The 17,166-nt window shown below is 40.0% G+C and overlaps 1 protein-coding gene across 5 annotated transcripts in view; it reads left to right on the top strand.

The window, feature by feature from the left end:
- CD2AP (CD2 associated protein) overlaps nt 1-17,166 on the top strand; it is an 81,769-nt gene that overhangs the window by 7,271 nt on the left and 57,332 nt on the right. For 4 of the 5 annotated variants that reach the window (XM_030448243.1, XM_030448242.1, XM_030448241.1 and 1 more), the window contains one exon: nt 15,365-15,525. The exons of the other annotated variant lie outside the window; for it this stretch is intronic. In XM_030448243.1, coding sequence (XP_030304103.1) covers nt 15,365-15,525 — 161 coding nt within the window. The remainder of the gene's footprint in view (nt 1-15,364; nt 15,526-17,166) is intronic. 5 annotated transcript variants of the gene reach the window in all.

The following is a 17,166-nucleotide window of genomic DNA, read 5'->3' as shown; positions in this document are numbered from 1 at the left end:
TCTACCTTTGCTGGTTGAAGGAATAAACTGCTAGTTTCTTGAAGTTTTTACTCTCTAGTAAATGCCAATCACATCATTTAACTCTGAACTTTTATCCCTTATAATGAAAGGATTTGTTTTAGGGCTGCTTTGCATGTAATCTCTCATCCAGAAGTCACCCTGTGGGTGCAGTTTCCCACTGTACTTCAGGATAACTCCAGGCTGCTGCCAGAAGCAGACAGAGCTTTGTGATGGGTCTTCCTGGCTTGCCATGGCCCTGGTGGTTGATTCTGTGGTGTGAACTGATAAGCTGAGTGGTGTGGAAGAGAGGCTTGTGCCAGGTTTGTCATCATGTCCTCAAGCTGAGTGACCTTACTCTGCACAGTGATCAGCTCCTGTGCAGGAGAGTAGATGGGGCTGTGTTTCAGGAGCTGGAGAAGGGAGAATGTTTTTACTTTTTCATTTTAGCCTGCAGTTATTTTACACCAGGTCCAAACTGAAAATCCATTGGTTTCTTCTGAGCATTGGATTAATTGTTTTTAAGTGTTCATGATCAAGCAAACTGATAATTTCTAACATTCTTGTTCCTGATCTTTAAAATGCTTTTTAAAACTGTCATGCTCCCTCATCCGTTTTTAGCCATGCAAATGTCCTTTTGAAACTGTTTATTCTTTTTCTTTTTTGGTTTGATAATTCTTTTAAAGAGAAAACAGTTCCTAAGCAGCTAGAATTTGCTATTGTTCTTCTTTTTGTATTTCTGTGGGTTTTGCTTCTGGTTGTCCCCAGTAATGTTTTGCAAAGAAGACTGAGCACAGTATGTGCTGTGCCTATGACCACAGTATGTGCTATGTCATATGCCTGTGACCCTCTATATCCTGATTTTCTACAGGTGGGCATGACCTTAATGTTGCCATCACTTAAATACTTTTATGCAGTTGGCTTATTTAGTACTGTCATAAATCAATCAAATGCCAAATGAACTAGAATAAGCAAGCCTAAAACTTCAGTTAAATTTTCCTGCCCATTTAATATCTGAATGTTTCTGTTGGGGAAGTTATTAACTACTGGAACAGACTGTCAAGGGAAGCACTAGATCCATCATTTCTTGATGTGATCAGTCCCCTGGATGATGCACATATCAGTGCATCCTTTCATCTTCCCATTTGGCAGATTTAGTGATCATGGGATGATTCAAGATACTGGCCTGAGTTGGGTCCAACTGGAAGAGAACCAGCTGCCTGATTTGGCAACAAACTGAACAGGCACACCCTAGAGCAGCACAAGGGAAGAGGCAGCAGTGTGGGAATGAGCAGGGAGAGAGCATGCAGGGTCATTCCTTCATCCTCAGCTTGTTGGAGTCTTTGTAAGAAACTCTACTGCCTGAATGACTAAATCAACAGTTCCTGAAAAGCAGAGCCCATCTGTTTGGTTTCCTAAGTGGTTAAGTGAAGATTACTCTTTTGTTCAGGGTTTTTAGTACATGACTTCACAAGTTCAGCTGGGTTTGCAAACTGCCTGGGAGTGTGGACGGAGTTTCAGGTGACTATAAGAAGAGTGGGGTCTGTTTGTTTGAAACCTCAGTGTCCCCAGCAGCACTTCTTTTTGTGTTCATTTGAGTTAGTGCTGTTCTGAAGCCAGGTAAAATGAGATGTCATTCTGAAACTGGGGCAGTGGAAGTGCTGAGGGAAATAAAAGCAGATAAGTCAATCCCATCCTGTCGTGAGTATGGCAGGTAAAGAGCTAGCAGGTCTTTCAGAAAAGTGCAAACAGCAGAATATAGTCCTTTTATTAAACATAAATTACTATAAACTGTGCTTGTTGGCTCATAGTGCTTTGCTTGCCTGACTCAAGCTACTGGTCGTACTGAAAATATATCTTGTTCTTCACCATGGAGAAGGAGACTGTCTGTGAAGTGGAGGATTATAATTAGAAACATTACATTATAATTTTCACATTATGCACATTAGAAGCCTAAGTACAGCAGGGTCTGCTTTTACTGCATACCAGTGTCTGTGTAAGGATGTGGTCCAGGGAAGTGGGAAATGGGAAAAGCTCATGTGAAACCCTTTGCAGCTTGGGAACTTGCAGGCATTTTTTGTAGCTGTATGTGCTATAGGGTTGTGTGTGAATTAACAGTGTGGTTACTCTCAAGGAAGAGCACAACAGAGAGTGCAGAAAATTGCTTCCTGTAGTTTTCATGTGTTCATCATCTTGCTAGATGCTTCTTTTGGGAGAAGAGTGTTTTGTCTTTCAGTCTAAGTGCTGCATCCTTATTGAGAGAGAATCATAAAATACAGGTATAGATTGTAATGCAAATGGCTTCTAATGTGTAAGTAGTACAAAAACCCAAAAAAAAACCCCAAAAAACACCCTGCCCTGACAGATAACTAGTAACAGCCTCAGGCCTTAGGAATGGCAGATGAAATAAAGCTGTTTATGAAACATGAGATGCACTGTCAGTAGAATAAGATACCACCTGCATCTGTGTGCATCAAGATGACCATGCTGATTTCCTATCATCACAGTTACTGGATATTGCCCTACCATACAGTCCTGGCTTATATCTTTTTAAAAGCTGGAGTTATATTGCTGATTTTTCTTTCCTCTTGATTTTACTTTTTTTTTCATGCAGGTGAATCACCAGGGTTGTACCTGGTAGTTGTGAATAGGTGTGGCCAGTCAGTAGGCTTTCCTTTGTGTTTCTGAAATCATAACCACTACTTTAGGGGAATGTGTTGAGAATGGTTGAGGTCTGGCTTTCTATGAACTGACCACAGTGCCTGGTATCCCTTGCCCCAGAGAGTTTTTCATAACCTCCTGTAAGGTCTCTGTTCCCTCCTCAAATTCTTCAAATACTTGTGTTACTATCAATTAGCTCTGCAAGACAGAGCACATGCTGGAGCTGCTTCCAAGCTGCATATTTGGTGATTAGCCAACCATCAGGTTAAAAGATGAGTTTTAGGGCAGTCCTGAAGGCTCTTTTCCTCAGGCAGGGCAGCAATTTGGGTTCTTCAGTGCTGACTCTGCAAAATAAATAGTAAAAAAAAAAAAAAGTAAAAAGGTACAACTCTTATTGTTGAACTGCTGCTTTTCTGGCACATTTCAAGAGGGAAAGAACTGTTGGGAGTGAATCAGGAGGACAGGCTGATAGGGATGCTCATGTGAACCTACTTTTTTCAAGCGCTCAAGATTATGTTCAGGTAGGTAAAAAAACCCTGCAGGGAGTGAGGGGTGGATGAGTGATGTGCTGCAGATGGGCCAACAGGAACCTCCTGTGGTTCTGATGTGTAATCCTGCACGTTGGAGGGAACAACCTTACTGTCTGGCTGCTGGATGGCATCAGCAGGACAGGAGAGTGGTTGTTTGTACCTGGCACTCTGTAGGCAGCCTCTAAAATACCCTGTCCAGTTTTGCTCCTCCCTTGCCTCAAATGGAAGGAGGATGCCAACAAACTGGAGAGGTGAGTGTGGTTAGGAGGCTCGTGCCTATAGCATGCAAGAAGTTGGTCTAGCCTGGAGAAGAGGAAGCCACTGTCTCCTTGGAGGCACTGGAAAAAAATGTAAATCAGTGGCTGCAAGTTAGGGCAAGAATGTTTCCTACTGAACATAATGGGGAAAAAATTGCCACAAGAATTGAGTTCCAGAAAAGGTGTCCACCGTGGCTGTTTTATCTCCATCCTTTAAAGGCTTTCCAAGTTTAGCTGGACAGTACTTTGAGTGACCTGATTGGACTTGATTAGCCTGGCCAGTTTGGAGTAAGCAATCTCCAGAGATCCTTTCAATCCTTGTTTTTCTGTGGCTGGATGTATTGGAAGCCATACAGGTTTAAATCATGACCTTAATGAGATATGCTTAAGTCCTTCTAAATTTATGCTATAAGTGGATGTTTAAAGGACTTGCATCTCCTAATTTTTAGAACATAATTGAGCTAATGAAGCAATTTTATCTCCTTTAACACTATCTGACTGAGACTGTAGGGTGCCCTTGAGCATTTGTGGGTTTGACTGCTGTAAAAATCCATTGCAAAAGGATTTCTCTGTATGCTTTTCAATCAACAGTTCAGTTTTTGTATTGCCTAAAATGTCCATACTCAAATGTAAGTTACTTTATTAATGTCATAATTAGTATGGACTGTTCTGACAACATGGAGTCAGACAGGAACACTTGTCCCTGTTTTAAAGTTAAGCATATTCTGTGGTTTTTGCCAGATTCCAATCTGGGCTCATCCAGGCTATTGCATCATGCCTGTTTTTAAAGATGAAGGGAAGGCTTTGTGCATGCTCCAAATGATGCTTTTAAGGATCCATAAATTTATTAAAAAGCCAGATTCTTGCCATGTTTGCAGAAATACTAATTGTCATTCTGAATTACATATGTGCCAAATCATAGGCCATCTATCAAAGTATTTTTGCATTTTTTTTAGTGTTAAGGGAGTTTTCTTTTGGTTTAAACCCAAAAGGCTTTCAGAGGCTTTCTTGTTTTTGTAGCTGATGAATTTGGAACCTGGAGCTATGATCGTGCTGTCCTTTTTGGCAAAAAGAGTCCTGGAAAAAATCTGCAGGAGGAGCTGAAGCTTTTGTAGTAACAGGGGGTCCTGATATTGAAGAAAAGAAACTTATTTCTCTTATTTGAGAGAACTCAAATACAGTATTTTGTTGTTGTTTTGTGGTGGGTTTTTTTAGAGGGTGATGGCTTCGTAAAAACAATTCTAACTAAAATAAGCAACAGAATCTTCAGCTTCAAATGTATTTTTGTGAGGTAATTATCTAGTAGAGGTTTTAAGAAAAAAACTTAGAAATGTGGTGTTGACCCTGTGGTACTTTTACTGCTTATTTGGTGCTTTGGATTTGAAGTAAACCTAAATGAGGCATTATTTTTTTTTTCCTTTCTTCTTCAGAGCTTTTTGGCATGGCTTTGTTTTAGCAGCTTTTGTAATCCAGTGTTTTGTGACTCACCTTGAATGTTTTGCCAAATAGATGTTATAAAATTAACTTAAGGGAAGGAACAGGGGAAGAGGCGTAGATCTATATATGGAACAGTGTCTGAGTCATGACATAAGAAAACGTGATGTTTTTTAAAAGTACTTTCCCTTGTGCCCTTTGAGAGCCCTGGTTAATAGCAGTTTTTCACCTCTGTGAAGACATTTACCTCCTTTTCTGCAGGTGTCATCTCTCATTTCCAGGCTGGTTTCCTGGGGTAAGTTCTACTTGGCAGAAGAAAATAGCAAATAGCACAAAACATCACTTTCTGCTTACTGTAACTTTTTAGATAAAAACATTTTGACCTCTTCTGTTCTTACAAAGTGGGAGGTGGCAGAGGTTTAATATTTTATGTCTCCTCATTCTATGAAGAGAGGAGTCTGGCAATTCTTGCTTATGGAAGTGAGGGGGTCAATCAGATACACAATCAGATACAAATTTTAATATTTATGCAGTTTGCAGCTGAGTTTGAGAAGTATTTCTGATCATACTGGAGATGACATGACTGGATGGGTTTTCTAGAGTCAGTTTCATGTGCCTGCAGTGAGGAATGTAGCACTAAAATACCTTTTTAGTGGCTGGTTGGTAATGATTACTTATATGCAGAATACTGCTGAAGAATTATGAGGATATGTGTGAAAATTATTTGTTTCAGGGAGGTGAACATTGACAACCTTTTAATTTTAAGCATCTTTTATCATGCACAGTGGCAGGCATTAAAGTGGCAGCCACTCTAGAAAATGATGGGAGGCTGGAGTAGGAAAATGAGACATGTATGGTTTGCATCTTTAGTGCTTCAGGACAGGCTGCTGCAAGGGGATTTCAGCTATTCTGCTTTATTTCTTTCACAAAGTACCTGCTAATTATATTGGAGCCAGCTGGAGAAGCTGGGGTTTGACATTTGTACAGTTAGAAGCAGTGAATTTCTTGTTACTTGAAATAGTTTGGGTGGAAAAGGGTCCATTTTTGCAGTTTTCAGTTGTTCTTTCTCCTAATTATTTCAACCATTCTTACTGGACTGTAAAATTAGACATTATCATTTATGAAAAATGTATGGTGAGTCACTTCTTGGAGAATGCACCCCTTGACTTGCCCAATCTAAAAATGCCAGGCAGATCCAGGGCAATTTCCAGATGAGCCAGTTCTGTGTTGACAGAACCCAGGCTTTAGACGGTCTCACGGGTAAACAGCTATTTTTGTTTATATTTTCCTTTTTTAAGGCAAGCAATTGATGTAGAGGGATTGTTGCTCCAAGCAGAAAATGTTTTTACTAGAATGGGGTGTTGCAGCATGGAGCAAACTACCAAAGAGCTAAGGAAAAATAGGAAGCGTTGCTGGGTGGAAAGAAAACCAAACCAAAACAGAGAAACTACTCAAATCACCTTTTCACTGACTTTGACAGCAGCTGGAGCAGCCTGATGAGGGTAATGTCTGGAATTTTATGATGGGGATATCAGGGACATAGCAGCTAGAGGATATTTCTGGGAGTGGCTGAAATTAATTTCAGTTTGGCCAACTTCTGGAGAGTTGTGTCAGGTGCAGATGTAAAGTCAAAAGTGTGAGAAACTTTAATGAGAGATCTGACAGATCTTGTGACTCAGAAGAAGTCTGAAAGTCAGGTTTTTCTCTGAAAGAGAGTATGCTAAAGCAGGTACTGACATGGTTAGTCGTGTGGCATATCTAGCACCGTGGTAAAATCTCATTGGTTTTACCTTTTGGTTTCTGTGTCTGAAGCACAGAATGATTTGGGTTGGAAGGGTCTTTGCAAGATCATCCAGGCCAACCCCCCTTCCATAGACAGGGACATCTTCATCAGGTTGCTCAAACTCTTATGCAGCCTGGCCTTGAACACCTCCAGTAATGGAGCATCCACAGCTTCTCTGGAAAAGCAGTTCCAGGGTCTTACCACCCTCATCATAAAGACTTTATTACTTATGTCCAATGTAAATTTACCCTCTTTCAGTTTAACACCATTGCCCCATGTCCTGTCACTAGACACCTCAATAAAAAGTCCCTGTCCTTTCTCTCTTTTTCCCTTTTCCCTTTCCTTTTTCCCTTTCTGTCTCCTCCTTTACTGAAACAATACAATAAGGTCTTCAGTATGGTTAGAGAGTATAAAATGTGGTTGGAGCCCATATTTCAGAATAACAGAAATACCTTTTATTCCAGTTTGTTCCTTCCCTTGTGATGTTTTTTTTTTCTCATGAAGTTTGTAGTATTTAATCAAAATGGGAATGCTGATGCTGAACTTTGAGCAAGCAATGGCCCAGATGAGATACTGGATATTGTGAGACATATTGTGTTTGGAAGTTGTTTGGATGCTGTGGTTTTTTTTTTGTTTGTTTTTTCACCTTTCCCTGGTGTGTGTTTATTTTGACCTAGTTTTTTTTTTTTCTAAAATCTATCTTTAGAGCAGTGTAAATACCCTCACTGCAAGCACTGGGGAGTACTCATTAGGTTTCTTTTAGATCTTGCAAACCATCACATATGTGCAGCACCTTTTTGTTGGCGATAGAAAAGATTCATCATTTTTCTGGAGCATTGCAGATTTTCTTGATAACCAGTGACATGATCTCTGATTGGAAACACTTTGATTTTTAAATTCCTTTCTAAAAAGAATGGGGTTTAATCTGCTGTTGGAAGGGGGGCTGGGACTGGAACACTGACCTGTCCCAGAGCAGTGCTGTGTGGATGTGATCTCCAGTGGGCCTGGTGTTCTGTCTGCTCAGCTTTGATGCTGGGGACATGGAAAAGGGGGCATGTTGGGAATTTGGCCTGACTGCCAAACACTTACCTAATGTTAGATTGAACCTAATGAGCCTTCTGTGTGTTGGAGTGATTGTGAACTGTTCCTTCCAAAGCAGTGAATCTTGTTGGGATCCAAACTGAGTCTTTGCTGGATGACAGCAGAGTGTTTGTTAGTGGTGCTTCCAGAGTTTGGGTGAACTCAGCTGATTTTTTTGAGATCCAGCTTGGGTCCAATAGTGTCTATTTATTCATGCTGAAGGTGTACTTACTGCCTGAAAGCAGGGTTTGTTTGTCCACCGTAGGTTTAGGTTCTCTGTTTGAAATAATCCACTACTGGAATAATCAGTTAACAGCAAATTAGGAGTTAATCACATATGCTTAAAAGAAAAAGTACATGCATAGAATGGCATGAAAACCTTTCAGTTCCATTTGCATTGTGTTGTTTTGTTACAAACTAACAAAAGAATCCTGATAGCTCGGGGCAATTTCCTTAAAACAAGGTGTTAAGTCAAGGGTTGGACTTGATGATCTCTGAGGTCCCTTCCAACTCAGCCAATTCTATGATTCTATTTGTATAGATGTGGTTGGCACTACCTAAAACTGCAGAGTGCCTCTCCTACCCCATCCCTTCCTTGTGGCACAGAGGTTTGCTTGGCTGGCATGCAGGGCATCAAAGCTTCAAGAGCAGGAAGCAACTTGATGACTTTGCAGAGCTGTTTTTCAGGACTGGAGCTCACTTGGGAGTAGGCACACGCAGAGATGGCAATGCTGTGTGTCACTGCTATTGCAGAGGCTGCACGGGAGGTGCTCAACCTCCTTTTGTAGGTAGAACATCTTATTTGTGATGCTCACTGCTTTCAGTAGTCCTTGTGGTGCAACTCTTTTGCAAGTCCTCCATGTGGAGTGTGAGTGTGATGACTGCATGGCACAGCTCAGTTGAGTCTCTCCATAGTGTGGCTTAAACCTATTGACTTACTGCAGCCTGTGGTGAACTGTACTGTCAAATACATGTAGACTGCATGCTCTGCATTAGATAAACACACACTTTCCTTTTTTTTTTTTTAAATTTATTAATCATTTGGAACTCTCTACCATCAGAGTTGACAGGAATCCAGTGACCTTCTATTGTTTATGCATTATGTTAGGATGTGGTTTCGTGGCAGTTTTTGGCTGTGTGCAAAGCAGCAAGTGGATGTGTAGAAGGAAAATGATGTTGTTGGGGACCTGACACATATTTTTGGACATTTTTATACCATCTTAGTTTTAGTCACATCCCATGGAGTTGGTGCCTATTAAAGATTAGGATGCTTTAGGAGTGTTCCAGGGCTGCTGATTTAGTTTCAGTGAAAAGGAATCCAGATTACTTTCTGTGAGACTGCTTCACACTGTGAACTGAAGCACAATAAATGAGGGTTGCTTGGGGTTTCATTGAGAAGTGTGCTCCTCATCCTGACTGTAACAATGATGGAGATGTTAATCTAAATTGGGTCTGATGCAGTCCTGCACTCCTGGCCCTTCAGTGAGCCATTTTAGGGAGATAAATTTGCAGGAAGTTGTCATTAAATAGTTTTCTTTCGGGCTGTTTATCTGATTCACCAGTAGTATAAATAAGCACTAATTGAAGTGCAAAGCAGGGGGAAGGGTCCCTGATGAATGCACACAGAAAAAAGGATGGGATCACAACATCTCTGGGTTAAGATGTCTTGGAATTAAATCTCTACAGATTTCCTACTTCCCATCACTGATACGTCTGTCTTGAACACCATGAGGAGAAAAGCATTAAATAGTGGAGGGTCCCATCTGTTCAAAGTTCAGTCCCTAGGCCGGTTCTCATCCTGACGGTTGTGGGGGCCTGGAAAGGAAGTGAAGGACCTTTTTGCACAAGAACAATGGTGAGTGGTTTTCCCAGTAGTGGGGAAATGTGAGGCACTTCCCTCCTCAGTGTGACCAGAGCCACATGTGTACCCCAAAAGAATCCTGTGGCCTTTGGGGAACTGGTTATTATGGTCGTTGTGTGAACAGGAGAGTGAATCACGGCAGCAGATGTGGAACACAGAAGAAGGAACCTGGCTGCAGAGAGATGGAAGCTCTTAAGCCAGGAAGGATTTGTCTTTGGTTGCCAAACCGAAGTGCTCAACTTAGTGTGTCTCTTACCAGCAGAGTTTCATAGGACAGAACTTGTGCAGTTTGGGAAGCAGGGGCTGGGTTTTTAAGGGCAAAGGGGAGTCCACCAGGTCTCTATTTGAGCATTTGGGTTGTCATCAGTGACTCAGGTCAAGGTAACAGGTAATTATGTGGTGTTGAAGTGAGACAAAAAGCATTCTTATAACCACTACTTATGTTTGGATTTTATGGAGGTGTTTTCGTTGTTCAGCATTTAAATATTTGAAATACTTTTCCAGTGTTAAGATCCACCTTCAGAGACCAAACTTGCACTATGGTATACTAATAAAACAGCTGCAACTCTTATCTCTCAAATTGTAGGAATTTCTCTGGGGAAGGCAAGTGGAAAGGTTTTCTCCTTCAGTTCAACACCTGATTTTAAGATGGTTGTGAAAAGAAGTGTAATAGTTAAAAGGATTAGATTATGTCTTTTGTCTCTGGTGTAAGCTTGCTGTCTGCTTTAAAACAAAATACCTCTGGAACTCTGCATGTGTGCACTCGTAAAAATGTTAGCTTGTTTTTTAGGAAAATAAACTTAGGTGTTCTTTTTTTTGTTGTAGATGTACAAGTGGAAATAACAGTGCTAATAAAATTTGTTGCAGGCATCTAGCAACTGTGTGTTATGATAAACTGGAAAAGCAAAATCACAGTTTCTAGTGTAACTGCAGTTTTGCTGGCAGGATGCTTCTGGAGGCCACACAATTTTCCAGAGTTCATGTTCCAATAAATGATTTTGAATTTGAGCTGACCTAAAACCTGCTTGAAGAGACCTTTATGGAGCACAGCGTACAACTGAGGCTCTGCTCACTGCTTGACTTTGGAATCTGTCCCTCCAGGTCTGCAGCAAGTTTTAGCAAGGCTTCCTGAATAGCTTGAAAGTTAAATGATAGGATTTCAGTTATCCCATTAGTTTTTGGGGTTTTTTGTTTGTTTGTTTGTTCTTCTTTTTTCTTTTGGTAATCTATTAAATGTATTTTTCATGGGATTTATTTTGTATCTGGTTTGTGTCTTTCTGGCTACTACAGAAAGGTCACTGGATTCTGGAAGTATTGTGATACCCTAAAAAAAGTATCAAGAATGTGAAATTGTGCTTGTTGCTGAGAAAGTGTCTTGAAACTTCATTATCTCTATTGAAGACAGACATACTTGAATTTCAGTATATTTTCCACTCTTTTCCTCAACTTCTTTATGCATAAAGACCCTTCCCAGAGAACCTTACTTTCCTATAGAGTCTGAATAGCTGAAGACTTTTTTGTTTAGAATGAGTGAGGATGGGTGTTCTGTGGCCCTGTGCTCTGGGTTGGCACTGGGCTGTGGTTGGCAGAGGATCTGGTTGTGTAAGTTTTGGAGCAGTGGAGAGTCCACCTGTGCCAGCAGTGACTGAATGTCTTCTCCAGGCAGTGTTGCTATGTTGGCTGACAGGCTGAGCTGTTTTCTCAGAGAGGCAGTGTTAGATAGGACACTTTGTTTGCCACAGGGAACATCTCATTAGCCAGGTTCTCATCTTACTCTAAACCAAGAGCTTAAGACCACTCCCTGAGCATGGTTGATTGAATTGATTCCTTGCCCCTGAAAATGGGTCAGAACTTTTAGAAAGCATCCTCTGGGGGGTTCTCTGATTACACTGGAAAGCTGACATGGCTGGATGACAGACAGCTGCCACCTCAGCTCTATCTTTGCTTGAATCAGTTACAGAATCTCTGAGGCTGGAAAGCACCTTTGGAGGCCAACTAGTGGAACTTTCCACTTAGGGCAGGGTCAGCTATAGCAGAGTTCTCAGGACTGTGTCCAGTTGGGTTTTTTAGCGTCTTTCAGGAGACTACACAGCTTCTCAGAACAAACTTGTGTTGTTTGGTCACTCTCGCAGTGTGTCTGTACGTATATTGTATATAATGTCTAAGTGGAGTTTCTTCTGTTTCAGTTTGTACTCACTGCCTCTCATTCAGCAGGAGATGAATTTCACTGTGGAAGGAGGTTCAGGCATGATTTCTTTTTCAGACATCTTTGCTGATTCCCACTATTACCACCCTGATGCTCTTGAGTGGGGCTGGCTCAGCAGCATCTGATGCTTCACTCAACAAAGCTTCCAGCCCCTTGACTGCTACCAGGGCACTGTATGTAGTTTTATGATTATAAATCTGTTTTGTCAGGTCTTACAGTCTATTATAATTTATTCTCTATAAAACCCTAATTAACCTGACTGATCTGTCTTGTCATTTTTTTTTTGTTTCTTTCTCTTTTTGTTTGGAAGCTTATGCCAGGTGATGTCTTATATTTATATTTATATTCTTGCCAGAACAAGATTGCCACTTACTTGTTAAATATCTAGGATAAAGACATCATCTTTGCAAACAAGCATAGGAAGTAGTTATGTCCATGCTGCCTGTGAAAACTCTGAAGGATGTTATCTCTCTCAGGTGAGCTTTCATCCTGATGGATGTGCAGGAAGTTCATGATTAACCTCTTGGTGTTCAGTCTCAAGCTTGAGGAAGCTATTTTTCACCCAAGACCTGGTCACTAAAGACTTGTCAACTAAAATAATTGCTGTGAGTTGGGTTTGCAATTGAGAAAGCTGTGTCAAAAACAGTAAGATAAATGGTTTTGGCAGTTTGTGTTGCTGAGGTGTTCTGCACATTCTACCAGTTGAGTCTTTCTTTTTTTTTTAAGCTTTGTCCAGTTTATAATACTGCACTCCAACTTACTGCTGACTGATTTTGGTATCACATCTGTTCTCAAGTAAAGCTTTTAAGTGAGAACTTGAAGCATTCAGAAGTGTAATTCAGAAGCATTCAGACCTACTTCAGCCATCCATAAGTATAATCCATGGACTGGCATGATTTCAAATTGTTGTTGTTAGAAGGAGTTGTGATTACTTACACATTTTCTGTCACCACTGGACTCTTTTTGCTTGGGAAAACACTAACACTTGAAGACCTTTCAGGGGCTTATTTAATGTCTACTGTGTTGGTAGTAAAATAGTTTCTTTTCCATCATGCTACATTCTGAATTACCTGGATGGTTCTAGTGCCACTTGCTGATACTGAAAGCAAAAGTGCTGACTGTTTCTCTTGAGGACTGTGTGCTAGTGAGATGTGCAGCATCTTGCTGTTTCTGTGTCATCACATGAAAAAATGCAGGGAATGAAATTATTTTGACATTCCCTGTGACCCTTCCCACTTCAGAGGTCAGACAAAAGTTTATATCTCTTTTGTATACATATCCATGAGAGGGTGGAATTGAGTATCACTGACAAACAAAAGAGGAGATTCAGCACCTGAATATCAACTATAAAAAGGTGATACATATTTATTCCTGATTGTCTTTGGAAAACAGAACATGTGGATGATAACTGGAAGTTTCTTGATCCTCCTTTGGCTGTTGGCATGACTGAATCATTTTTTTAGAGTCGGGACAGGTGACTAAAGTGAACTTGTTGTGCATTTCAAGCACAAACACAGAAAGTTTGCCCAAGGGAATAAAGAAGTTCATATAAATAATTAGTTCATATTGATATTGTTTGAGTGTGACTAGCTACTAATTCTGTGGAAAAAGGACCAGGTGTTTGGCAGTTCAAGTTGTAGTCTGCAATGCTGTAAGCATTTAGTATGACTTACACTGCCTTGTAATCCATTTTCCATGTTTAACATCCTAAAACTGTCTTACAGTCTGTATTTTGAAGCATAATACCTGCTAATGTGCTTAAAAGAGAATCTATCATGAGAGAAATATGGAATATGGATATTTCTTACATTTTCATGCATTTGTAGGTTTCCAAAATGGTTGGATTGAGTTGGTTGTAAGATGACATTTTTATTTCCAGGCTGTAGGTGATGAATGGCCATTGTTATTATGATCTGTGGCTGCCAGAATTTCCTGTCTGTTATGCCATATTTCATGTCAGCAACTCAAAAGACAGTTTGCAGAGGAAAGAGAAGAATGCTATGCTTGCTGCAGGCAGTAATGGGAAAATATGATTCTTTGAAGTAAGCTTAGAGAATATGTTTGGTAAAAATGAATGTATAGAGTCCAAAAAGCCTATGTTAGGTGTTCCAGGGTTTGTATCAGGAACAGATAAGTATAGTTATGATTTCTGTTCATAAAGAAGAAAAGATTTATTTCTTAAAAGCAGAAAAAGCAAAACTGAATCTTCACATCTGAAGACAAGTGGTTCCTTTGTTACTGGCTGTATCTGAAAATGGTTTGCCAGAGAGATAGATGGTTCTAGCTTCATGACACCATCATCAAGTTCTGTTTTTTCACCAGAAAAACTTTGGTATCACTTTTCTGACTTCATCTCTAGGCAGCAGAGGGATAAAGGCCATGTTGCAGGAAGTGTGCAGCAGCAATTCTGAACTAAACTCTCCACAGATCAGAAGTATTCATTGATTTAATGGAGCTGCAAGCTCAATGCCAAGAAATAGTATTTTCTCAATTTGATTCCTTCATTTGTGAATTCATTGTTGGATAAAGGTATGCACTGATAGTATAAGAAGAAATCTGGAAAGAAACTTACACAGCCATTCAGGATTTCTGTCTTTTATCTCTGTTGTGCCATCATCTCTGTGTGTGTTTGTTGTGCTCAGCAGAGGTGAGGGTAGTTTCAATGAGAACAGGGTTATGTTTGGTAGTGTCTGGGTATCCTGTCTGGATTTGAGTGGGAAGGGAGATTATTTGATTGCTGCAGGTTCGTGGAAACTTCTAGCATAAACAACATTGCTTGATGAACAAATGAGCTTTTATTGCCAGGCAAACCTTAAGCTGTCAGTAAGCAACTCCTGTACCTTGTGCAACAGATGGTCAAGTATGTAAATATATTGCTATGCTCCTGAGTAAACTTTAATTAAATCTCTCTTGCTTATTTTACTTCATATAAAACCAGATGAATCTGAAGGAGGGTGCATTTTACATGACTGCCTAATTTACATTGTATCATATTGTCAATAGTACAACTTCTGGCTGTATTAAATTTCTTGGATCAAACTTGCAGAATTAATATGTGTGTAGCAATCAGTTTTTTACAGATACAAGTATGAGAATTAATAACATACTATCCATACACAATTTGAACCTTTCTCCCTCCTTATCCCCAAATACACAGTGAGTAACAAACACTTGCCCTGTGGGCAGTGATTCATAATTGGTAAATCTTGGGCTGGGACTTGGCCAGGTCAGGGGGTAAATAATCAGTGCCAGCAATCCCTCCCACCACATGTGCACAAAATCTACTCACCACCAGCAAAATCTGACCTGATGTCATGTTCCTAAATTTACTTCAGTCTCATAGGTTGGCTGTCCAGTTTTTTTTCCCCCTACTGCAAAATGGTTGGGAACACTACAAGCCACAAAAGTGCTGCTGGGATGGAAACAGTTGTTCTTAGCATTTGTTGTCAGGTCTGCCTTGCACACACAGGGCTTTCAAGTTGCCTTTCTGTGCCTGACTTGCATTCAATGTGGGTTTTGTGTTTTTGTTCTTTTTTTTTTTCTTCTTCTTTTTAGTGGACTATATCGTGGAATATGACTATGATGCAGTGCATGATGATGAGTTAACCATCCGAGCTGGTGAAATAATCAGGAATGTGAAAAAACTGGAAGAAGAAGGATGGTTAGAAGGGGAGCTAAATGGCAAAAGGGGAGTGTTCCCAGACAATTTTGTGAAGGTGAGTTTTCTGCCTTTACTGGGCTTAACTGTGATTGTACAGCAAGCTAATCATTATTGAGATGGTTAGAATACACATCAGCTGTTTCTGTAACAAGATTATTTTTGAACTGGAAGACTGTTTGGATTATTTTGGTTTTGTTAATGTGCATTTGAAGGCCATTTTTGTTTAAGTTCTTATGCCTCCTCTGAATCACTTCAGTATTTCTTTTGGGCTGTAAACAAGTACCCTATGTTCTGTCTCCATCCTACTGCTGCAGTGCACTACCAGTTGTCTATAGCCATGTTGCCTACTGATTAAAAAAAAAAAACAAAACAAAACAACAAGAAAAGGCTCAAACCTATCCCTACAGAAGACATGAAGTCAAGACAGAGTTGGGAAAGAGGGGTCACAGCTCAGTCAGCTCAGCTATAATGAAAAACTGTATCCTCAGGCTGGGGTTTGCTTCAGCCTGGGTTAAGCTGCTTTGTTTGGAGGAGCAGTTCAGCCCTACCCTGGACTCCCTGCTGCTGGCACTGCCTTTTTTGTGACCCTCCAAAGGGACAGGGCAGGGAATGTGTCCAGCTAAAAGGTAACAGTGAACCCAGGTTGGTTTTCAACTTGTTTGGTTTCCTGACTTGTTTCCCATTTCTCAGCAGCAAATATCTGCCACAGGAAGGGTGTGAAGTAGGTTTTCCCCCAGGATGCAGCATTCTTGTGTTTTGGGATTAGACATGTTTCTAAATAACATCTTTTTCTCTGGGATTTCTGGTCTCACTCAGTGCTGTGTGACTGACTTCCAGTAGCTGTCTTCTGCTGTGAGAATGCTTCTCAAATCTTTTATTTAACCTTTGTATTTCTTCTGAGTTTGTGTCCTAATTTTAATTGAAGTTCTTGTTTGTACCTTTCACATTCTTCCTGTTTTTTTGTTTGGTTTTTTTTTTCTGCTACCTTCCTAAATGTGGTATTAAGTATACATCTATTTATTAGTTACTTACAATGAAGAAGTCAGCAGAGCAGCTGGGAGCACTATTCCATGTGTAACTTCTGAAATTCAGAGTCTTAGGAACTGCAGGTATTTTCTCATCTAACTTATGCAGGTGTTACAGAGATGTTTTTCTTCTCTTCTGTATGCTTCTTAACCCTGTTAGTAACTTAAAAGGCTTCCTTATTGTAACTTCTTTAAAGTGTAATCAAAGAGAATTCAGATATTTGTCTCTTTTGAAGTGAAATGAGTTCTTTGCAAAACAGAATTATCGAATATATCTTTGTGATATTTTCAATTAATTAAATATACAGGGGAATTTTTCCAGTCCTACAAACACTTGACACTTGCTTACCTTAAATTTGAGAATTTTTATGTTAAACTTCCTGAAAAAGCAAAATCACTCTTTTTTTTTATTTATTTAACATGGAACTATTTAAGTGTCTACCTTTTTAAAACTGATGGAAGAAACTTGGGTTTTACTCAGAGAGCTTTTTACCAAGGTAAAGTTTGTACAAATGCCTTTCACAATGCCTACTACAAGTTGCTACGAGTTCAGTTTTTAGTCCTATGTAAATAGTAGTTTCACCTTAAGTGGTGTTTTGATGGTTGCTGCTTTGATGATGTGCTTAATTATAAGCAAGTGCCATATAGGAAGAAAGCATCAGACACAGCTC

Source organism: Calypte anna, chromosome 3, assembly GCF_003957555.1.
Source record: "Calypte anna isolate BGI_N300 chromosome 3, bCalAnn1_v1.p, whole genome shotgun sequence".
Lineage (NCBI taxonomy): Eukaryota > Metazoa > Chordata > Aves > Apodiformes > Trochilidae > Calypte > Calypte anna.
This window is presented reverse-complemented; position numbering and strand designations above follow the sequence as displayed.